At 50.7% G+C, this 23,794-nt stretch overlaps 5 protein-coding genes across 5 annotated transcripts; 4 read left to right on the top strand and 1 right to left on the bottom strand.

The window, feature by feature from the left end:
• Positions 1–24: 24 nt before the first annotated feature.
• COCSUDRAFT_61857 (hypothetical protein) lies at positions 25–2,097 on the top strand (the record flags this gene model as incomplete). Its single annotated transcript, XM_005648919.1, has 4 exons — positions 25–105; positions 779–883; positions 1,176–1,377; positions 2,066–2,097. The coding sequence occupies 4 exons, from the start codon at positions 25–27 to the stop codon at positions 2,095–2,097; spliced, it is 420 nt and encodes a 139-aa protein (XP_005648976.1).
• Positions 1,941–3,883, bottom strand: COCSUDRAFT_83645 (hypothetical protein; the record flags this gene model as incomplete). Its single annotated transcript, XM_005649440.1, has 3 exons — positions 1,941–2,176; positions 3,097–3,250; positions 3,746–3,883. Coding segments are annotated over 3 exons (528 nt in total), but the record flags the coding sequence as incomplete, so codon positions are not given.
• COCSUDRAFT_52958 (hypothetical protein) lies at positions 3,765–13,515 on the top strand (the record flags this gene model as incomplete). Its single annotated transcript, XM_005648918.1, has 15 exons — positions 3,765–3,851; positions 5,878–6,090; positions 6,271–6,369; positions 6,521–6,589; positions 6,895–7,137; positions 7,507–7,665; positions 8,070–8,161; positions 8,775–9,015; positions 9,509–9,635; positions 10,421–10,536; positions 10,904–10,981; positions 11,602–11,763; positions 12,283–12,398; positions 12,753–12,813; positions 13,115–13,515. 15 exons carry the CDS (start codon positions 3,765–3,767, stop codon positions 13,247–13,249), a joined length of 1,998 nt encoding a protein of 665 aa, XP_005648975.1. The 3' UTR covers positions 13,250–13,515.
• A 459-nt stretch (positions 13,516–13,974) lies between these two features.
• Positions 13,975–16,064, top strand: COCSUDRAFT_61854 (hypothetical protein; the record flags this gene model as incomplete). Its single annotated transcript, XM_005648917.1, has 5 exons — positions 13,975–13,983; positions 14,166–14,345; positions 14,536–14,642; positions 15,389–15,516; positions 15,964–16,064. 5 exons carry the CDS (start codon positions 13,975–13,977, stop codon positions 16,062–16,064), a joined length of 525 nt encoding a protein of 174 aa, XP_005648974.1.
• Positions 16,065–17,866: 1,802 nt separating this feature from the next.
• COCSUDRAFT_61853 (hypothetical protein) lies at positions 17,867–22,118 on the top strand (the record flags this gene model as incomplete). Its single annotated transcript, XM_005648916.1, has 8 exons — positions 17,867–17,875; positions 18,205–18,329; positions 19,025–19,148; positions 19,872–19,920; positions 20,134–20,279; positions 20,598–20,682; positions 20,888–21,053; positions 21,578–22,118. 8 exons carry the CDS (start codon positions 17,867–17,869, stop codon positions 22,116–22,118), a joined length of 1,245 nt encoding a protein of 414 aa, XP_005648973.1.
• Positions 22,119–23,794: the final 1,676 nt, after the last annotated feature.

Raw genomic sequence — 23,794 nt, 5'->3', positions numbered from 1 at the left:
GCGAGTATCACAGTCATCCAGAAAATGCCGTGGGCCCTGGCTGTTTTGCATGCGACGGAGGCACCGTCGACGCTTCTGGCGCCCCATCTGTGCCAACAGTCGCTCGTCCGTCAGACTGGAAATTAATGGGAAAAAAGCAACATCGAGATTTTGAGTGACCCAAATGGACAACATTGATTTACACATCTTAGGCACCGAGGGCCTGCTGAATACAAGTACCCAGGTGTCCTCGCTGCACACATCACTGAACGTCATGGATGGTTCAAGCGGTGTCAAGCGAGCACATGTCCGGAACAGTGAGCTGGGGGCACGACTTGCCGTCTTTAGTCTCAACAAGATTTGCTTTTCAACGTCAGCGAGGTGTCTTAGAATAAATACCCGTAACTTGAGCTGCTGGAGGCCCGCATTGCCAGTGTCACCAACTATAAGGCCCGCAGCTCCCTGCCAGACTTTTCAAACGAACGTTGACTCCAGCAACGTTATTGCTAATTCTTATCTCAGATACACTGCTGCAAAAGGCCTTTGACGAAGACCTTGTCCTGTTTCCCACTTTGCTCAACGTCAGCGATGACGTCACCATGTGTTTGTCCATCTTGGAATCAGCATGGTCATGTCAGCATGTCACTTCAGCTACTCCATCTACAATGGTTGAGAGACCAGCAGACAGCTGACGGCCACTGAATTGGGGGATATTGCCCACATAGCGGTTGCAGTTTCAAGCCCAGCCCTGCAATAACCCTTTTGCTCAAACCCTCTGAGGGTGGTTGCGTCGGTCAAGGGCTCCAACGGTACCGCGCCCCCGGCCGGGGTTGTGAACATATTTCTCTCCGGCCTCAAATCCCCTGTTCTCGGTGCATCTGCCCTCAACGTGACCCTTGCCTCGGTACGCCCACCTTCTCTGAGCTCAATGACTGTCATGTTTGGTAACGCTTCCAACCTGGAAGTTCCAAGTAATGTTTCCAGATCTCTGTGGCTTTGTCTAGAAGCTCATGCCAGAACATGCGCAGTGTTGCGTCAAAATGGCAGAGACCTCCTTACACGTTGTTGCCCAGGCCTTGTTATTACTTACCAGGTCAAACGACAAGCGCCGAGCTACAAGAGTGCATGCATTGCTATGACAGATGCCAGCAAGTAGACATTAAGGAGACTGACGTGGCTGCATGCTTCATGCGCAGGCGAATATCACCGGCGGAGCGGCTGAGTTTGTGCTGCAGCCCCGGAAGCACCTAGCTGCTGCGGCAGCTGCCGTGCAGGCCCTGACTGGACGGTCCACATCACCAGCTGCCAAGCTGCTGACTGGAAGCTACCAGCTAACAGCGGCCTATTCTGGCGACGCCCTGTATGGCCCAGGCACTGGCAGTGCCAGCCTGGACGTGGGTGCCCCCCGTCCATTAGTCAGCCTCACAGCCTGATGTCATCGATGTGCCAATCGTTGATGACAAAACTGCCTGACAGACCGCAGAAGAACTTTGTCCTGCTGTTTATGCTCTTGCAGACGCTTGCATGCACGCTTTAGCTGAAGCTTCGTGCATCGCACTGCAGTTTAGCATGAAGCCTGCGAGCTTCGGTCTTGATATTTGGCTCTTGGTTCAACAGCTCAAGCACTTGAGGCTTACAGAAAACAGGAAGGCCTCCCTTAATAGACACATTGTCACATCATTGGGGTTTTGTCAGTCTGTTCATCATCAGATTGACAAGTGATATGAACTTAACTACTGGTGATATGTAAAACTTGTCCCTCGTACTGTTCCTGACATGCGCCTGCTGCTGATGTAAGCGTGAAAGGAAGCAGTACTAATGTTGCTATTGTGTTGTCAATGATCACACTGCACAATGTGCACATGTAATAGCTCAAGCAACCAGTGTTGTGTGGCCAAGCATCCCAGCAAATCCCAAAATGCTCCAATAACAATGTCCTGTAGTACAGCAAAAAGCACATTTCACAAGACAAATGGTATTAGTGCCTTTCTGTTGCGAGGATAGTCATGAAAACGTTTCCTGTACCACTGGTGATGCTGCCAGGCTCTTGGCCCAATATTACAGAGGGTGAATATTGCAAACGCAGCCGCCGGCAGCGACCAGGCAGCTGCCGCGTAGCCGCCCCATTCGATTATCTCCCCCAGGTAATTCGCCCCGGACACCCACTCGAACGCGCCGCCCCTTGGGATCTTGTACCCTGCGCAAGAGCACTGTGATTGGAGCAGGACCATTTGAAATGTGAAATTCAAGGTCTAGCACAGTGAAAAAACGCCTAATGGATTTGAGAAAAGTGTCTTATTTTCTTTTGACTGGTAGCAGGCCAGATCAAACGCCGCAAGAAATGTCACCCCTAGGCTATCTCACTGGGGTGTTCCCAGGGCACATGCTTCAGAGGGTGGGTTCCGAGAGCAAGAGACCTCTTGCATTATAGTTCCACGCCCAGTTGTCAGACCAGTTTGAGCTCAAAGATCTCCCCCCCTTGCCTGGTCGGTATTTTCGACTTGGCCTGGTCGGATTGTGTTTAGACCTCAACATATCACATCGACCTCATCTTCGACCTCTTTTCGCCCTGCCTAGTCCAGATTTGAGTTCGACCTAGGACTGGATGTGGTCTAGACCAGGGTCACCGCATGCGATCCTTCTTTTAAATGTAATGCAACAGAATACGAGCATTGTTGGCGACAAATAAAATGCGATATAAATGCGATAAAATGCATTCGCAACGGTTTTGCCACTGTTTAATCAGGCAAAACGTAGGTAGCCAGGTAAAGAGAAGGTTTTCTCTGATAAATTAAAGTGAAATATCCTTTAACCTGTCTTTTCCATCTAAACCTGAAGTGTGCACAGGCTTGGGGATGGAGGAATTCCTCAAAGGCTCTGAAGGCCCCAAAATAGCAGTTTTGAGTGGATCCCATTCTATCGCATTGTACCGGCCAGAAATAAAATACTACAAAATGCTCGCGTTCAGTTATATATCACATTAATCGCATTATCGCATGCGGTGGCCCTGGTCTAGACTATGCTTACAATTGGCTTTTGTTTGTTGCGTCAGAGTCCAGTTGGGCCCAGTTGATCTCATGAGGGTGCCAAACAGACAGCTGTTTGCGCAGCACACACCTGTCTCGCCAGGCTGGCGCAGATTTCTGAGGATATGGTCCGAGTGCAGATTGACCGCCCAGCCTGCTGCCCATGTGGCTAACCCCAGCAAGTGGTGCGGGCGTATCCTTCCCCCGCAGCGTTTACCCCCTTGCTGAAAGATGCCATGTGCCTGCTCTCCACAGCAGCAGCATTCATGTAATCATCGATCGCATTACTGTTTAAAGACCTGTTGGGAGCCACTTGAGGCTCATGTGCCTTGTGGGCAGTCTTTCACTGCCCATCTTTGTATCACAGATTCCAAGAATGTACTGCGAAAAACAATGGCAAAATGAGAGTATGACCAGGGCAACCTTTCCTTGTGACAGGAGCCAAATGCCATGCATGCAGGGAACGGCATCCATGCTTGGCTGAATGTACTCGGTGTGCGATCAAATTTCCAAGACTCAAAGTCTGCACTTGGGCTTACACTTGCGTATAGTCCTGATACTTATACACGAAAGGTTTGAGAGCTTCTTAGTTTGGTGCTAGGAACAGGTATCATTGAAGCATGGGAGGAGCAGACCAAACGGGCTTTGTACTGCACTCCGTGCAGACACCTAAGTGCCAAAAAACCCCAGCAAAAGAAGGGAAGCTAGCAGGTCGGCACATGCGCGCGTGCTGCCAGCACCTGCAGGTAGCCGTTGATTATGCAGAAGGCAGAGGCCATGGCCCAGATAAATACTGGCGTCGGCTTACCGCCCCTCTGCATCCAGGGGTATGCGAAGCTGCGCCAGGTGTAGTGCATCAGGAACATGGCAAACAGCAGCACCTGATCAGGCCAATGTTGTCATCGATGTGAATTCAAATTCTTTAAAGCCGCTTAATCAGGACTCTTAGGCACTAGGGCTGACCCCATGTATATTGAGTCTGTGCGCAAGACAAGCACAATGAAAAAGATAAACTATACTTATTCCAGGCTTCGTGATACGATCCAGGTGATATGCGGCCAAAAAAAGTTGACTTCATTCACAGGTCCAGATTGAAAAACATGATCTGGTTGGTTTTGGCAGGTAACAGGTACCTGATCTGGAAAGAAGTGATGCCCTTGCAGCACTGCATGGCCCAAGAGAGCTGCCGGCACGAGAGCTGACCACATCTCTTGAGTCTGCGCGCAGCTAATGCACTTAGGCATACTAATTTATCCGTCACTGTCATGCAAATTCAGGCCATGCTGCATGCCTCAATGCAGTGATGCAAGTTGCAAACAAATGCAAGTGCGCAGATTTTCCATCATACAGGCCTCAGCGATGCAAGGCAGGTAAACAATCGACTGTCAACAGGACAAAACAGGGCTGGTATTCTTATACTGTGCCAATCGGGGCTGTAGGGCAAGGACCGCACCATCCATGCTAGCTTGGCGTTCAGGCAAAACGTACTGGTGGTAATAGAGTACCTGCAGATGCATTGATTGCTGTATACGACTTTTTTTACAAAGAATATGACATGAGTTCAGGTCATCACCATGCACATGCCAGCAAAACTTGGCAAGAGGCTCAAGAGATCTCGCACCTGCCGTAGCCTGCAGACAGTTTTCCTAGGGAGAGGGCAAGGAATGTGGCTATCCCGAGGGAGATCATTGTACACGAAAGCAGCCCGATGATCTCTTGGGATGGCTCACTACTTAGTAGCTTCACGATTGCGCCCATCATGCCAGTCGTCTCACAGTAGCAGGATGCGCGCCAATTTCTATCAGATTATCAGATCTTGTTCAACCCGTTAACAAGACATGATTTTGCTAGAAGAATCTCTCCTCAAAAGTGAATTTTGGGCAGCTGAAGCAACAGTTTGTCGGTTTACGGCCTCTCGCCGCCATTACTATTCCCACTTCCAATGTAGATATGGAAATAGATATTTAAAAGTATGCAGAATTGAGGGTTAAATCTAGAATACAGTTCACCAACAGCAGATTACTGCCTGGTCAGTAATTCGGTAAGCTTTTCCGGCCTGATGACCGAGTTATCTGCCTGTGTTATTTTGTTCGGGACAAAAGAGCAATCCAATTGGCTCTTGTGGGCTAGGATGATCAATGCTCAGACTTCTGTGTCTCGACATTTCGGAGTTATGATCGAGGCGTGGCTATCATCACACCCACGTGGCCGATACGCGCCGCACTGACCTTTGGCCAATAGATGATGGAAAATGGAACAAGATTTTATTGATTGAAGCTTACTAACATTTACGCTGGCTGTAGCTTTGTGAACTTATGCGGCCATTGCTCGAGGCCAGGCGTGACGACTTTCTATGCAAAATAGCGGCGGAGGAAGCATCTTGAACGCTGTCTATCGCACCATTTCGCATTGCATTTCCCAGACGCCTGCTGAGATGGCGTCGGGGTCAGATGCTTTGTTTTCTGTCTTGGATGCGGAAGAATCGGAGACACCAACAAACAATGGGGGTACTCCTATGCGCACTGAAGACGGCGACCACAAGACAGATATTGATTTTTACGGTGCTTTCTCCGCTGCATGTGCCTGAATCAAGTTCCTTTTTAGTGATTAAGTATGCTGTGATGTTTAGTTATGGCAAGGCAATGCTGTTTCACAACATGGACAGGTCACTGTGCCAACCTTGAAGGAAGGCAGGAAAAAGTGCAGCAATTTAGGGCTGAGTTGCCATAACCGTAGCAATCGTTTTCTTAATATAACGAATTACCAAGCCATTCTTCGGCATGGGCGAATGTCTACTTGCCGGGTGAGCCAGCCGTTTGACACAAAAGATTGCCACATTCCCTGACCACTGCAAACCTGTGTTGCTGCAGAGGAGCATCAGGCGCGGCTAAAAGCCGAGGCGGAGGCAGAGAACGCAACTAGGCGCTTAGCAGTAGCCCAGGAGCAGATTTCGGAGTATGCGCAGCAGAGGGAAGGGGAGGCAGGGCATCTCCTAGGACAGGTTCACGCTGTGCATACAGCGCTTGCATCAGCCTTGCAGCAGCCTAGCGAGGGTGGTGGCAGTCTTAGCGAGCTAGAGGCACACGTGCAGGCAAGCACACCGCCTCTTCCCTGCCTCTCTCTGGCTTGTAAGTTGTGATGGCCCTGGATGTACTCGCACTTTGTATTTGCACAGCCTTCATTAGGGCATGACACAGCTACCAAACACCAGAGTGGGCCGTCCGAAATAATAATGACCAGAGATATTCAATTCTCTGCAATGCAGGCACTGAAGGACAGGCTAGAGGAAGCTGTGACAGAGGCGCGAGCATTTGCAGCACAGCAGAAGGCAGACGCAGAGCGGACAAAACGGTCCTTCAGCCAGGTTAGCCATAGTCTCCACTGCTTCTTCACCTGTCCGTCAGTTGACTCGTCTGTCGTTCGTAAAGATTGCTCTTGTCATCTCTGTCTGTGCATGATGGTTTGTTCGAGTCGGAAGGAGAGGCAAACGCTGAGGTTAGGTCATGTGTTTGCAGGCGGACTTGCAGACAGCTGACAGCGATGTAGAGATGAAGCGCATGAGGGAGTCAGAGGACGACTCAGAGGTAGGATGATTTCCTTCTGCTTGCCCTTGAAGCACTCAGCCTTCTACTCCTCTTGGGAAGGACCGCACTAATGCAGCCATTCAAGATACCACTTTTGAGGCCCATTTCATTTTTATGCAGCCATCGTGCCATGTATTCCACATGCTGCTCATTGCCATACCTGCAATGTGCGACCAAAGGCAAATTTATGGCAATTGATTGAGAGTGCTGATAAGCGTGTAATCCCTCTTGCCCCCTTGGTTGATCCATGTGCACTGTTGGAGAGGACTGTCGTGCGCGCTGAAATGTGTATCTGCGCGTTGCAGCTGACGGGCGGGGCCGAGGATCCGCCGTTGGCGTCGCACGCGGCCAACGGCCGCGGCGGCGCTGCGCGGCCCGGCGACGACGAGGCCGGCTCGGATGCCGAAGACGCCGACGCGGCGGCCGGGCCGCGCTCGGCCGGGTTCTTGGAGCGGTCGCGGTTCATCCCGCTGCGGCTGTCGGCCGACGAGCGGCGGCTGCTGCACCTACTGGAAGCTGCTCTGTCCGTGTCCTCCTACACCGACAAGGTCCGCCGCTGACGCCCTCTGTTGTTGTGGGTTGTTGAGTGCTGAGCAGGGACTGTCGCGTGTCGTGCACTAGCAGCAGCAGCAACAACCAGAGATGTGCCGTTAAGCCTTCTTAAACCCTTGTTCTGCTGATACACTGCCAAAATTTCTCCTGACTGAGGCATGAACAGAAGGCCTCATGGCTCACGGTACTTTTAAGCTGTGTGCATGGGTCTGAGGGCGGCATGCCAGTGCTTGATCAGGGATTTGGCCAAATCTGCGGCTAGTTGGAGCCTGTCCCAGGCTGACTGTAACATCGTGTCAGGACTAACCTTTGCTTATTAATCTTATCAATCGCTTACTAAGAGCCAACGGCATGCTGGCGCGCAGGTGGACATCCTGAGCTGGCGCAACAAGACGCAGCGGGTGCACGTGCAGGTGAAGGACATCTGCGCGATCCTGTCGGGGCTGGTGGTCGCGCAGGACTACAAGAAGGGGCAGGCCCTCGTCGTCAACCGCAACTTTGCCGACAACGCCGAGTGGTTCCAGGCACGCCCCCTATTTGACAATGATGACAGACAACAAACGAATCACCCATCTCATTAGTAAGACGCAGAATTGCATGCAAAGCCATCTGCAAGCAACCCACCTGTCGATGTGTCTCCTGTTCATGATCTACAGTGCTTCCATGCTAAATACATCCACGTTAATAATGCTCATTGCACCTGGAATACTTGTTCTGCATTTGCTTTGCGTACACTTCCACCCCTCCTGCAATTACTCAGTCGATTCCTTTTTTCTCGTCTGGAGCAAAAGAGAGCTCTTACGAGTTGTGTCTGCTGGATAATTTTAAGTGGTGGGTCACAAAGTTGATGTCTCTCCAGCTGGTGCCATAGCATGTATATTGACAATGAAGGCCAGGGGCTGACATTTTGCTGGGGTGCTTCGTGCAGAATGTGTTTGAGGTAGGGCGCCGCTTCAAGATCATGAACCCGGACCGCATGCGCTCAGAATACGGCAAGCTCATCTACATGCTCATGGACAGGTGCGCACAAACCGCCATTTAGATTTTAATTACACGGGAAAATAAGAGAATCATGCAGATGACCTTTTGAAGTATTTGATCCTGTGTTATGATTGACTCCTTCCATGTGATGCGTTTGCTCATCAGCCTTGTGTGGACATCTTCATACGGAAGCACATGACATCTCCACCCATCCTTGCAATGAGGAATGCGTTCAAGATGTCCTTTGGGTGTTTTGTCCTGTGCTTCTACCACGATATGCCTGAAGGACACCCTTAGACGCACCCCTCATTCCATGGCCATGACACTGCTCAACTCTCCACCATGAGCCTTCAAAAGGTTGAGGGTCCAAGATGTTAGGATGACTCACATTTGGCGCCCCTGCAGCGAAGTACATAGTCTCCAGACCTTTCCATTACAACCTCTCCCCCTCGCACTTCACCCGCCATTAAATCTTTTAGATATTCCAAATTCAAATTTTGAATTCAATCTTAGTTTGCACCCCCCTGTGCAGCGCGGGCCGGGACCTGCATGACTCCTAGATTTCCGCTGGGTGCTTTCCTCGCTCATCCTTGAGGTTTAGACATTCTCATGATCTTTATCTTTGTTGATATTTTTGCGTGCCATTGTGCAGCGCGGACCGGGACCTGCAGGAGCTCCTGGAGTTCCGCTGCGTGCGCCCGCTGCGAACCGTCCACGGCTTGCTAGCCGAGCGCGGCGGCCTGGCGCTTTTAGCAGACGGGCTGATGGAACGGGCCACGGCGGAGATCGTTGCCGGGGAGCGGCCGCGGGCCGAGGTGCAGCGGGACATCAAGCAGAAGGAGCGCGCCCGCGAGGCGCTTGTCAGGAAGCACCGCTCCGCGCAGCTGGCCGAGGTGCGAAAATCTGATGAAATTTTCCATGCGTGCATTCTCTTTTTTGGGGTTAAGTCCTGCTGTATATGTTGTTTAGCAGAATGCCCCACCTGGAGGTCAAAGGTGGTGCCTCGGCCTCCAGTGGACCTCAGAATGTCATCACCCATATATTGAACATCTTTCCAAAATTTATTCTGGGCTTTGTTGGTTGCGTTTTATCAAGGCGAGCTTTCTTGCGATAAACTCACTGACTTTAGCTCAGGCAGCCTACCGCTGCTGTCCTTGAAAAGACATTCACCGTTCATGCTGCTGTGGGAACGCTGTACATCCGCGAGCTCAATTTCTGCTCAAGGATGACTAATGGGGTTCCCTTTCGCCCGCATGAAGACATCTTCACTACACTGTCCTCATTTCGAATTCGAATTCTATATCCAAGTTTTTGGCGCGGGAAGACATCCTCGCTACACTGTCTCCATTTCTAAATCGAATTCTAAATATTAAATTTCTGGCGCAGGAGGACATCTTGCGGTGCATCTACAGTATCAGCGACAACAACTCATATCTGCTATTCAACCGGGATCCGGTCGACCGGGTCATCTCCTACCTGCGCGAATACTTCCGCCCGGACGCCCTCGAGTCAGGTGCCGCCTTTGCGCTCATATCTGGTGACTAATGAGTGCTGCAGACGAGTTTTCATCAATGCTGCAGAAGAATCACACAATCTGTTAGTCATCGCAAAGTAAGGCGACGAGGAAGACAAGAAGAGCTGTGCATCTGCAGCTCATGGTAGACGAGTTTGCGTGACGAGTACTCATTTCCTATATCGCCATTTTTATTATCCCCGCCCAGCGACCCTACAATTCAAATTCCCATTGTATATTGGAGCTTTGCCGTGGCAAGAAAGGTTTTTGAGAGGCGCCCCCTCCCCTCCTTTCTGGCGCTGTCTTTGCCTGCATGGGTGCATGTCTCTTTCTGCTGGAGACATTATCATGTAGCTACAAGGACCCCTTCCCTGACCCCCAAAGCCTGAATCTTTTGAATATTACAATATCTAGTGGCTGATGAGTAATGCCGGGGCTGCGGCGGGCGTCTGAGGCCTGAAACTGTCTGCACCTGTTCCTGCTATGCATGTCATTCAATTATAATTATTATTATGATTATTATGATTATTATGATTATTATCATTATTATTACATCATTATATAAGGTCAACTGACTCCTGGTGTCCAATAAAATACATGTCAAGAGGACAGTCCCCACAACCTGAAAGCCTCACAGACCGAGCCAAAAATCTCTTCAAGCAATTCTGCTTTGCATGTCAAGTAATAGATTGCCTCACTTGGTGGCTTCAGGGTCACAGAGGAATACAAAACATGTCTCTCTGAAATCTTGTGTGGATGTGTGACTCATGTTGGGGGTGTGGCAGGTGCCAGCCTGGCGATTAGTGGCGGCTTGGGTGGCGCACGACTAACCCACAGTCACGAGCGGCAGTTCCACTACGTGCTGCAGAGTCTCACGCTCTGGCGCGAAATCAGCCACGAGGTGGGTCTTCCCAAATGCAAACGCGGCGGCTGCAGATTCATCATGCCAGTCAGAGGTTGAGATTTGGGAGATTAGTAACGGAGACTCGCAGGAGGGCAATCATGATTTTTGCTGAGAGCATGAACATCAGAGCTTCAAAGTTCTTTCTCTGCCCCGCTCTTGACTCCCCTCATATCCAGGGTCATTGGGGTTTTGGGATTTGTGACGATGTTGAGGTCCAGTTTGCCCTGGAAACTCTATAAAGCAAATGGATGTGCAAGCAGGAGAGTTTTGCAAGAAAGAAGGACCCAGAGGCATGTCACAGAAATGGGCACACATCGAAGCAAACTTTGAATAGATACTAATTCCATGTGTTGCTGGCGCGCAGATGTTCAAGCTGTGGTGCCTGGCGGAGAATGACCTGCTGCGCGAGAGCAACACCTACCGCCTCGTCAACACTGGCCAGGCGCGCTCCCTATATAAATATCATTCTGCTAAATTCTCACTTTCTGAAAACTACGGCACGTTGACAGCGAACCCATGGCCCTTGCTTAGGGCTATGGGTTTGCTGTAGAAGCACTGATATGATATCGGCAGAAGGGCTGTGTACTGTTTCCCTGCCAAAGAGAGCATCTCACTGCAGAGGAAGAAATGACGCGCACGCCACAGCTGGGAAGGCTGATGTGAATGCCAAAAAACATGGCTCAACGTTCCATTTTAGGTGGCTCATCTAAATGCATGGGAAATGATGAGAAAATCAGCACAATGGCAATACATGTCAATGCTCGCCCCCTACAGTAGCAAGATTGGGGATACCGGCCCCTGAGCAGTCAGGAGAAGGGCTGATGATTTACATATGACGTGAATGGCTTTGGGCACGCGCAGGGGCTGAACCGGATGTACCCCTTTCTCACTGCGAGACGAGCAGTTAATTTATGCAATACACTTGAGACCTCCCAAAGTGTGTACATTGTGCGCAAGGGCTGAACCGGGCACACCCTCACAGCAAGCACAGCAGGGAGGTACTTTGATGACTTTGAGGCCACAATCTGGTTTGTTAAAGAAGTCTCATGCTGCGCTGCGCAGGGCCTGAACCGGGTGCAGCAGGCGGCAAGTGTGGGCAAGGCGATGGGGGCCATCCTGTGGCGGTGCCAGCAGCGGCTGGGGCAGTGGGTGGGCAGCAGCGTGATCCACCTCGGGGACCACAACGTGCCCAACGCCCTCATGTTCATCGACAAGTACACCCAGGTGCGGCGGGTGGACTTAGGTGGTTAGCAGGCGCAATCACTTGCTCTTTTTCAAACTCCCAGGCGGCATGATTGAAAATTTATCGATAATTACATCCAGGCATGGTCCAAGGCATGGTAAACTGATTGGTTGCAAGTCCACCACCATCTCAATGTGACACGCTTTGTTATACAACTGCAGGACAGCGGTATTGCATAGAGATCACACGAGTACTGGCAAGTGATCTGCATCACTTGTGTCTGGTGCTCTGGCCTATGTTCTCCTGATCACAGTCCTTGCAGCAGAGATCCAGTGGAACATGCAACTGCATGTCTTTGGGCAGATCTTGCAGGGCTCTGATTGACAGCTCAGCTTTCCTAGTCTGACATCGCATGCGGTCGTGACCGGACTGCAGTGGAATACATGGCGTGCTAGTCCTTAGGCCGAAACCTGCAGCGCCTGGAGGTCTTAATTTCAATCGCGTGGCTAAGCTGCATGAAACTTTCAGTATATTCAAATTTGAAAATTTGGCCTGCGCAGGTTCCGCGCATCCTGAACCCGGTGGTGCTGGTGCTGGACTCGCTGCCCAAGTACTGCAAGGACCCCCACCTGAACAATTACGTCAACTCAGTCTTCGGCTCCGTCGAGGGCTGCAGGCGAGTGCTTTCATCCCACCCCCTGCCACTGTTATCTAGTAACTCAAGCTGAGGAGTAGCCTCTTTGCTGTGGTCGAGCCCAAGCACCGGAGCTGCTTTTTGTCGGACCCAGGCATCAGAAGACGTGCCCCACGGAACCTTCTGAGACTCTGCCGTGCAGTTGTTTTCTGGCCAGGAAAGCTTGCCGCAATCCTCAACAGCACCTGTGATGGCACCTCCTCTGATTGCTGGTGAACAGCATGGAAGAAGAATCTGGGCACGGTCAAACTGTTGCAGGGATTTTTGTGAGCATGCAGAGGCAACATCAGAAGTTTGGAGTGCTGTCCTGATCCGTTTTAGGTGTCTGGCGTGCAGGAAGGCAATCTTGCTGGACTTCTTCCGCCACGCATTCGACGGCAGCGGTGCAGACAACTTTGTGAGTGTATTCCCTTCCTCCTTCGTGCATGCATGCTAATCACTTGCTCTTCCACCTGTAACACCGATTACACATCGGGACTGCAGTTCTTGTGTGGCTATGAACTGATGTCTTTGTGTCCTGGTCTGTTCTTCCTGAATGCACTTCCAGGTCTTTTGTGGCTTCCCAACAGAGGGATAGCATTTTGGCTGTCTTTATCTGCAGCTTGCAGCACTGCACACGGGCCTTGCTACTTGGTATCAGAACCATGTATCAGGAATAACAATGTGGCTGTCAGCTGATATTTGTGTTCCTGTTGCAGTTTGACGCGGGGAGCTGCATTGATGGGCGACTGACATCGGCGTGGAACTGGGGATCCAAGATAGAGAAGAAGAATTACTATCCTATCTTCAAGGTGGCTGGCTTTGTGGGATTCGATGGCGAGTTCAAGGGCTGAACCTGACGCCATACATTGTTGTCTTGCCACCAATTTTAGCAGTGCTGAGCTTTGCACCTTTGCTGTATAGTAGGATGACCGGCATGATGGTCAGAAATAGTGTGCCACAGTATCTCACCATGGCGACTCAACGTTTACATAAATAGGCCTGAGATTGTGAGAAGGATTGATGTCCATCTGCATAAATGGCGCTTGTAGGATGAGCGGCCGATACATGCAATCTTTGGACACTGTAAGTGTAGAATTAGCAGATGTAACGCTGGCGCAAAAGAACCAGTAAGCTTGCAGATTTACGGCTGCGAAAGACTTTCATGAAGCAATAAAAGCTCTGCCAATGCAATGCTATCTGTTCATGAGGCAAGTATTAGCCCATGCGCAGCTGACCTTCAAAGAGTCCCAACGAGAGTGGTGCAGCAAAAGAGCGTGTGTTATGCAGGTCCCAAAAAGTTGTGCTTCATAAAATCCCTTGGTTCTCCTTCGACGTGTCTACGCTTACATCTTCGACTACATCTCGTGAGACGCTGGGGGTCGAAAGGACTTCTTGCTTCCTCAAAGCACACGCGTTAAGAGATCTGCGTAGTTCAACCTCGATTCCCGGACAGCTGCCAGCGTGGTGTTTGCAAGCCTTCACAATGGGGGCGGCTCACGTATTCATTGCGATCGCAGGCCTGATATCGGTTGCGTCGGCCCAGATGTACAACCAAACATTTTCTCCATGGACAGTCATGGGGCCGGTGCGTTCCAAACTTGCGTAGGGGGGGCCGAAGGTCTAGCAGTGGCCACACATGCTGATAAACCCTTTGCAGCTCTGCCTCCTCGGTCTCCATCTATTAGAGGGACGCTACGTGACTGAAGTACCCGGCGGTGTAGTTCATGCACACTGGTCCAAGCAAAGCCGTTATTACGTGCATCGCAGGTAAATACGAAGGGATCGGGCACAGCGATGCTGAACTATACAGGCGAGGGATATGACTTTGAGATATACCTGTACAACGTATACGGCGTCAAGAACATAGAGCTGCACGTTGCAGCGCCAGGAACACACGGTGATGTGGTTGCGTTCTTCTACGCTGCTCCTTTTCAAAACGCGACACAGGTGCTGATCAATGCCCTAGCCCAGCCACTCCTTTCTGTATGACTAAGGATTTCAATCCAATCTTCCTTTGTCAGGAAGCCTCATCGTTGTGTACATTGACTAGAAGTGTCTTTTAAGAACAAGTCGACGTATGGCTTGCCGTCCGACTTTTGCACTCTGTCCCCATCAGCCACGATCTGTGTGTCTTCAGGTAACAAATGGCCTAGCTGCGAAGGGGACGCTGATGGGGCACGATTTCCTTGGGCCTCTACTGCTACCTCTGGCCCAGCATCTGCCCGCATCATTCTTGGAGGAGAGGTGAGCCTTTCTTAGCCTTGTACCAGACATGCTTGATCGTGTACCAGAAGCCAAATTTGGCTTCTGACTGGTAGGACTCATGCAAGAGCCAAGAGCTGAGTGAGTACATCAGAGACAAGTATGCTGCTTTGTTTCAAGATTCTACTATGAGGCAATTCTTCTGGCAGGATGACATGCTTGGTGTTGCTAATTTTTTCTCTGAATCTTTAGATGTCATGCTGGGCGCTGACTCCGATAATGAGAGTCAGGCATCAGATCAGCCTAGGTAGCTGGAATTGATGTAAATGACTGACTGAGTGAGATGGGCATTCATACAATGCTTTTCTCCTCTTGAGGGTTTTTGCGCCTCATTGCATCTCAGATCTGCCATACACACCCAGTTTTAGCTGGGATTCACGGACTTGCAGCTGCATTTGCAGTTCAGTCCCGGACTGGGGATGGGCCATCATCAGACGGTACCGGAAAATTCCATCGTTTCAGCAGATGATTTAGCCTTTATCCACCACAAGAGATTCGTGTTCACTGTCAGCCCCTAGGCGAATCATACATAAGCTAATAAATACTTGCAAATAGCTGAGGTCTCTCAAATTTGTGCTGGGGTTGCGGAAAGTCTTAGCAAACACTCCTGGAGATATCATCGATGCATCTGCAGCATCTCCACTTCTGTTAGCTTGTCACAGCATTAAAAGTCATGGGCAGCGGTGACTGGCAATATTGCATTTCAAACAATCGTGGCTTCCCTGCAGGTACGTGTCCACAGGGAACGCCGTTGTGGTGGTGCACACTCTGGCCAATGAGGGCGGCGAGCTCGGCGCATGGCTACCGGCATCAAAGGCGCCGGCGCCGATGGCCGACATGCACATGCACATGCCAGGTCGGTATGCTTTTCATTTACGCATATCTCAGCTCAAGGCTCAGTAGTCTGCCCCTTCAATGATCTGTGAGACTCTGCATTTCATGCACATGCACATGCCAGGTGCGTACCGATCTGTTCAGACAGCTGGGTTGCTGTTGTATTGATCATCACACAGGGCATTGCCAATCTTCTTGTCATCACAATGTTGGTATTTAGTGCATGGACCACCCCATCAAATAATTTTCTGGTGGTGCTGGCCCAGCAACGAGGGCCTTTATACTATAGTAATTATACTAGTAATTGTATTAGTAATCATTGCATTGTTACCACCGCGCCCATCAAGGGGTAGGAAATATGGCAGACCACTGGCATTCTTTACCTGCAGCAGGTCTGCAAACGGACCATGCCCCCAACAGGAAGAAGGTGATTAGATCATTATTAATCACTCGTTTCACGTGCGCCCAGGTGCCGACGGTATGGTGGCGAGTGCGTCTGTTGCCCCGGCACCTGCCGACAGCATGGCTGGCATGGACATGAGCATGGGAGACATGCACATGCACGGGTAGCGCAGCAGCTGCGTTGCATGGTATCTACCGAAAATAAGAATTAGAAAAATTAGAAAATTAGAAGATTAGAATTTAGGTAGCCATTGAGGTATCTACCGCCTGATTGTTTGAGACTGACGGTACTAAGCATGCAACTATGCGCAACTATTTGCTGCAAGCTAGAGGGCTCCCACCCTCGCTGCGCCATATTGTTGTGAGTACTGCAAGGCACTGTTTGGTGTTCGACCCTAGGAGGCTTCCAAAGTCAGGGAGAAATAAGACAGCATGCTAGCTAAGTCACTGCAACTCTCACAGGCAGAGGCTCATAGGTTCATCGTGAAGATAGGGGGTGCAGTGCGGCAGAACCAATTTCCATTTGAAGCGACCTTCAGAGTCTGTGCCTATGATTGGTCGTTGGTCTGACCGGCAAGAACCGATGAAGGTGTTACAGTGACCCTGGGCCATAAGCCATTTGCAGAGGCTTATTTTCTGGGTGGACAGCTCGCTTCCCTCGTAGCTGTCGGCTCAGCTCTAGAGGTACTACAGTGTCACAAGCTGGCACTCCCCAAAAATTCTAGCAAGGGTGGCCCATCCTTTGGCATGTTCAATGCCTACTTAATCAGCCCAGGGTTGCTCCTGCAATGCCGTGCGCTGGCTGCCAGGGCGGCAGCAGGATCGAGGGCGGCGGCCACGTCAGCGTCCAGGGTGTCGCCGCGGCTAAGAATTGAATGTAATTTCCTGGCACATATGTCTCAGGCAGGAAATTGCTATGTAGGGCGAAATTTCATGCAGGCAAATGCAGCAGTAGAATCTTGGAGTTGTGCAGTACTTAGATCTATGGCATCTGCATACGCAATTCTATTGCATCATTTTGAATCTCAGCCACGCGTTACATCCAATCATCTCTTCTAAGCACCTCTTGACACTAGCAATGTGCTTGTTGAAGTCCAGGACTTGCTTGTTGGGGTAGTCATCGATCTGTAGGTGACAAGATGACTCTTGTAGTCTACCTGCTCTTGTCGTACAGCCAAGACGCAAAGCCTATCGAAGGTACTCAGCTTGTCTGCACAAATTTCAAACATACATTCTGTTGGTTTTGCAGCTGTGCGAAATCATTTGCTTCAACCTGGCTTCCGTCGGGATCGGCATCGGCTGCAGGTATGAGACGAGCCCTAATCTTATCTTGCAGACAGGATGTCCTTCGATCAAATGCAGCAAAGACCTGAATTACTGGTGTTGAAACATGGCAGCTGCACAAGGAGCATTCTCAAGGAACCGCAGGTTAGCCTTCTACTCCGTTGTGTCAAGCCGAACAATTCTGACAGTTTCCACTAAGACACAGGATCCCTAGAGCGGAGAAGATGTTAGAGCAAATATATTGAATCTGACAAGACTCGTGCTACCAGGTCCTATAGCGCCAATGGGTGACCCAGTGAAAGCCGGTAAGATACATAGGGATCCGATGCATCGCTAGGAAGCTCAAAAGAAACGCTCGAGCGTAATCAAGACTTTCGCACAGGATGTGCAGAACGTGGAAATTCCCAGAACCTTATTTTTGCTTGCTCAACGTGCGCGTTGTGGTGATATTTGGTGATGTGCACTGCATGTCCTTGCACCATATTCTCCTCTCAAAAAGGTATTGAAGGGAAATTTCGATGCAGGCGGATTTGAGTCCTCATTGGAGACTGGGAAAATAACGCCAGTACCCAATGAACAGGTGAGCGGCTCCTGTTCTGCAGCAGATGCCACTAGCTCCTGACAACCCTGTGCAGAGATTTGCAGCTAAGTCAAAGCCTTCTGCCCTTTGGCTCGCACTCACGAAAATGGAGATGGTCCGCATGCTTGATCATGTGTGAATGTGTGTCAACAAATGTCTGTTTGCTGGTGTCTCCATATCCCCAGTCTTTGTTTCTGCTGCTCGATCTGGATTTAGGCAGGCCTTAACACGAGTTGGCCCACTTTCTCTGACGCTCCTAAAGATCGGGCGGACTAAGAATTGAATTTCTGCTGCGCGCATCTGCTTCAGACAACTATTGTCCTATAGCATGCGGTGTGCTCTGCTATATAGCACAGCTACCTGCATTCCTCTGCCCCTGAGCTCACGATTTTCAAAACATCTATAATCAATGAATAATTAACTTTCTCTTGCGCACATCTGCAGAACAACACAGATCGTCCTGAGGCATGCGGCGCGCTGTGCTATGCGGCAGAGCTGCCTGTATTCGTGCTGGGAGTGGTTTTGGGCTTCTTCAAGCGGATGGCTCTTGTCTTCGCCGGTACTTACAGGTAATTCTTTTTCTTACACGCATTTACTGCGAGAGGCAAGGTGCGTCTGCAGACAAGCTGCATGTAAAGGCTGCCAAGTTCCTACCCCTTGTTGGACTCGCCAGATCCAAGCAAGACCCATTCAACCGTGGGCACGGTGCTCAGTATTTGTACCGCCCCCCGCCAGCCGGGGACAGGTAATACCCTGCCCCTTAAATGAGCTTGTGATTCTCTGGACCCTAAGACCCCAGATGACCTCCACGTGGGGCAATGCACTGCAGGACATATAAAGCAGGCATGCTTGAAGAGGGTCCGCTGAAGATAGGACTCGCCACTGACTCATGTTTGCCTGACACCATGCCGGCACAATGTTGGATCACCTATATCCTGCACTTGCCGCATGATGATAAGTTGCTGCCTCCTTTCTGACAGCATGCCATGATGGGCACTTCTTGGTGACTTGATGGCTAGTACCATACGATTGTATTGCTAGTAGCACTTACGGCCCTGGCTGGCAGGGGCCGGTCCAAATACTGAGCACCATGCCCAGGTCTTGGTTGATCTGGCGAGTCCAACAAAGGAACAAGATATGTGGCACCCTTTGCATGCAGCTTGTTCGCAGACGCACCTCGCCTCTGGCCGGAACAGCAAGTCCCGTTAACAAGGTTGATGAAGGAATTAATCAAGGAGACAGGCTGGAGTGTGTGCATGCACAGGCCGCGAGCCGATGACCCCGATGTGGCAAGGGATGTATACCGAGCAGGATTGATGGCTGACCTGAACGCCACTGTGCTGGCGGCTGCAATGATTCTGTTCCTAACCAGCCGACACACCTTCCAGGTGCAGAATTGGCTTTGTGAGAAAAATCCACAACTGTGCAGGAACAACAATTTGCCCCTTTTGAGCAAAATGCGCGAGCAAATTCCTGTCTTCAGCCAGTTTTGTGGCTTTGGGCTATTCATACAAAGACATCTTCGCAGACAAGCTGGCTTTCAGTCAGTTTTCCAAAGAAACAGTGTCCAGGTGGCGGAGAAAAACACCCAGGACCGGGGTTGGGGGCGGCTTGTTGAGGACTATGCGATTTCTGCCTGCCATACCGGCAACCAGCTGCCATTCACAGGCAAGCCAAGATTTGCTGAAGGCTCCCTGAACAGAACAGAAACATGTGCTTCAAGCTGCAAGCTGCGAGTTAATGCACAGTCAACTTTGAGTTGCTTGGAGAGGGTGCTCAACAGAATATGCCGACGCTGCGGTCCAGACTCTACCTGTGTCGAAGGAGGTCTCAAAATCTGGATGTAAAGATTGTCTGGGCCGCAGCAACTGGCTTCAGCTGTGTGATGCTGACCCTGCTCCGCCTTCAGCTGCATTGCGTAATCAGTAACATCACTAGTGAAATTACTCACAGACTTTTATCAATATATTTCATTACTATTACTGAGGGTCAAAACATTGTCCTTGATTTGGTTGATTGGGTCTTGCTTGGATCTGGCGAGTCCAACAAGGGGTAGAAATTTGGCAGCCTTTACATGCAGCTTGTCTGCAGACGCACCTTGCCTCCGGCAGGAAAAGCGTGTAATAATAATAATAATTATAAACAATAATCCTGTGACAGGTGTGGCCTGCAACGATCTGGGCATAGCATGCACCGACGGACGCAATTACACCTTCAATGTCAACATCTCAGGCAGGTTTCCTTTCCAGATTGTCTTTACTTTTCATCTGGAAGCCATTGTGGCTTGAAACTTCCGCCCGCCATGGTCTCTCAGTGAGGATCAGTAAATTAGCACTTTTGAGAGGATTTGCAGAAAATCTGTGTGGTTCTCAGGCAACCTTGAGAATGAGCTGTGGCCCCTGATGGAAGCTCTTCAGGCGTGTGGCGGCCTGGGCGGCTGGAAGCATGATCCCAGAGATGAGTTCAACTACACATTCAGCACCATCGCTGCCATGAAGGACTTCTCTGCTGGAGGGCAGGTGCGGGGGCAACCTTTCAAATGACTTGCTCAAATTCAATGTATTGCTGCAGAAGAAGACTCCGCAGGAGCCCTGCTGTTATGCATCCTGGCACGTTCCCTGCCAGACTTTCCGTGTCACAGGTTCTTGTTTCATTACTTTCCCTGCCTCTGACGCCGTTCACCACACAGGCACAGCTTTGCTATAGTCCCGGCAACTCCACAGGGGCTCTCAGAACCTCTATGTATGCTCTGTGTATTCAAACACTGAACTACATTTAGTCAGCCCTCAGTGTGCAGGAGCGGCATCCGAGAATGACATGTCTCCCGCGTTGCGCAGGTGCCCTTTGGCAAGATGACACTGTTCCAGGCAGACTACCCAGGGCGCTGGGTCGGCCGGCGGCTAATCCCCCCACCCATGAGCGGTATTGTCACACCTGAATGCTCACAGGAAATTTTTGGTAATTGCGCGTGATAAAAATCTATAAACTATACAAATTATACGAATTATTCAGCCTCATAAAATTCAGTATGGATCAGGGAGCCTGTTCAGGCTACTGCCATGACCCAGGGTTCCAGAGTCTACACCCCCTAGAGTGTATAACCCTGAAATGGTCACATCTGTGAAAGGTATCGTGCGCGTGGACGCGGTGAGTCAGCACAGCTTCTTCTTCTTCGAGCTTCTCGGCAGCTCCACGGCAGCCGCCAAGCAGTGCTTCAACGGCGCGTTTGCGGCTCTGGCCGCCCCCAGGACCGAGCTCGGCGCGAAGATGGGCTGCGGCCAGGGCGCTGACACGTACGCGTCATCCTTTTGCCTTCACTAATGTATCATTTCCAAGATTACCAGTAGGGAGATTCCCGGAGGTATTTAGTACTTAGGTACAGCTGTGTCTTGATGGATTCTCTTCTATACTTTGCACATTCTGCAGTTGGTGTTGCTGCTGTTACTAGGAGACCTGTAGATGGGAGTTCGGATTCCTGCATGCATAGCTGGCATGTGCAATCCAGCCGGGTAACACAGTCGTTTCAGTATTGAGAGAGAGGACATGGGCAGAGATGTTAAGAACTGGTTGGCCGAGGGGCGGAATAAATACTGAGCACTGTGTCCACGGTGACTTGGGTCTTGATTGGGTTTGGTGAGTCCAAACAGGGGTTGGATTTGAGGCAGCCTTGACCTGCAGCATGTCTGCAGACGCACATAACGATATTGATAACAGGCTAATAGCATGTGCTCAAGGCGGGGAAAAGGGGGCACTGCAGTCAATCAAGTACTGCGTGAGAGGACAAAGAGCAGACATATTATTGCCTGCGCGCGAGCAGGTATGTGGCGTTCCCGTGGTGCCAGAACGTGCGCTGCGTGAACGGGGCGCACCTGTGGGGCCTGGCGGATTTGAACGCCGAGACGACAGCCGAGCGGCAGGCACACAAGTTCCCCTACTTTCTCTGCCTTTCCTACGACGAGCTCTTCGGCGTTTACATCGGTATGATCTCACTCGCCGTCGGCATGTGCCTCACGACCTTTGTCCTATTCAACACCGAGATCGTCAGCCCGATGCTCAAGGCCAGCGCCGCCGCCTGGTCCCCCCGGGAGCAGCTACCGGGAAGCTGCTCCAGAAGCTGCGCGGCGGATGACGGGATTACGCGCCGGCGCGGCGGCTGCCGCGCGGCTTTCTCCGAGGGGGTGCGGGTGTGGCCGAATCCGATGCGCGGCGGCTGCCGATCGGATGATTTTATTGATGTGATTCTGCGCTGCCTGGCCAGCTTCCTGCTGGGTCTCCTGATCAGCATGCTCGTTGTGTTCCTTCCCTGGATCCTCACCTACACGATCGGATCCTGTCCTATGATCCAGACCCTGTCTTGATGCCGTGCTGGTGTAAGAAGCCCCTAGAACGGCGATTTCCTTTGGTGCATACAGACTCTGATTTTGATACTGGACACTTGTACACTGCTCTGATCTGCAGATCCCAGGATGATTATGGTCTTCGTTATTTTGCAAGTGTCCTGCTAGGATGTTTGATCAGTTCCTGCCCTGGCCTTTGGAGTCTATGGTGCAGAATCTGTCGTGACATCTCATCATGAGATTCTCATAGCCCGTGGCTTTGGTAAAGAATCCCTGAAAGGGCAATTGTTGTCGTTGGTCCACACAGATGTCAATGTTGATACTGACACTTGCACACTGCTCAGATCTGCAGCTCCGAGGATGATATGAGTGATCATTGCTTTGCAAGTTTCCTTCTGGTATGTGTGATCGGCATGCTTATTGTGTTCCTGCCCTGGCCCATGAAATCCTATGGTCCACAGTCTGTCATGACATCGCATGGCGCAAGAATTTATGTTAGAGCTCCCAGAGAATCTGAAGTCTTTGGTCCATCATTCAGATGTGAATATCGATACTGAATACTTATACATTGCTCAAGCTCTGAGCTCTGCAGCTCCAAGGGTGTTTTGCCAAAGTGAGTGTACATTGCATTGCAAGATTCGGGCCAGGATGTGTGATCAGACTGCTTGTTATGTATTTGCCCTGGACCTGATTGTGACTAATGGCCCACACACTGTATGACGGAAGGGTCTTCATGAGCCGCCGTGATTCTGCCAGTGATGCACAACTAACGCAGCTCCTGAGGAGAGATCCTTGTACGTGAACTCCTTATTGCAACAGCTTGCAACACTATCACAATTTGAAGGAAACATTAGGCAGGGACAAGCACTAGCATACATCTTTTTGAACAAGGTCAAATCAAGGGGCATTCCAAGCACTGAAAATTCCATCTTTCTCCCACGCTTCATGGCTATTTCTTGTATGCTGCACCAGTTTCGTTGGCTGCAAATAGACAGAAGTATCTGGTCTGCACGGATGCTGGCAACAGGATATGCCTTGAAATTGCGGCTGAAGCCTCTAGATCCATCAGTGAGCCATACAACTCGGCACCGATTTATTCCAAACAAGCTTCACAAAATGCATCATAATTTCCCCTTCTGCAGGTCACACCCTTGCCACATCAAATAGGGATGAAATTTGGATTGGATGCCTCAAAGCTCACAGATCCCAAGGTCACTGACATGTTCCTCTCTACGCTGCATGGCGGTTGCTGTTGATTCCTCACACGGCCATGAGCTGCTGACAGGGCAATCCATGCTGACTTGCGCTGCTTTATTCAAATTAAAATTGCAGCTCGCCTCAGGTTGTATAGTTTCCACGCAGATGCGCATACCTGCACAGCAACCCCTCACCTTCTTATTATCCCCCTTTCCCCACCCTGCAATTCCATTTCTAGTGCACTCCACACAACCAGTGCATCACACCTACCCTGCATCAGAGCATCATCGAAGGAAAGAGAACATCCAAGCGCAGAGCACTGACACTGCTGCCATGTACATTCCATTCTGCAGCCTGCTACAACGTGACTGAGGGGTACCACAGCCCCCGGGCCCCACTCTCCAAATAGAGAACCAGCCACGGCAGGGTGACCAGGGGGTACCAAGAGTGGTCTTTAGGACCGTTAGCAGACCCAAGAGAGGAAGAGGTTCAATCAAGTT

Source organism: Coccomyxa subellipsoidea (assembly GCF_000258705.1).
Source record: "Coccomyxa subellipsoidea C-169, whole genome shotgun sequence".
Lineage (NCBI taxonomy): Eukaryota > Viridiplantae > Chlorophyta > Trebouxiophyceae > Coccomyxaceae > Coccomyxa > Coccomyxa subellipsoidea.
Note: the sequence above shows the minus strand (reverse complement) of the source record. Positions and strands in the feature narration are given on the sequence as shown.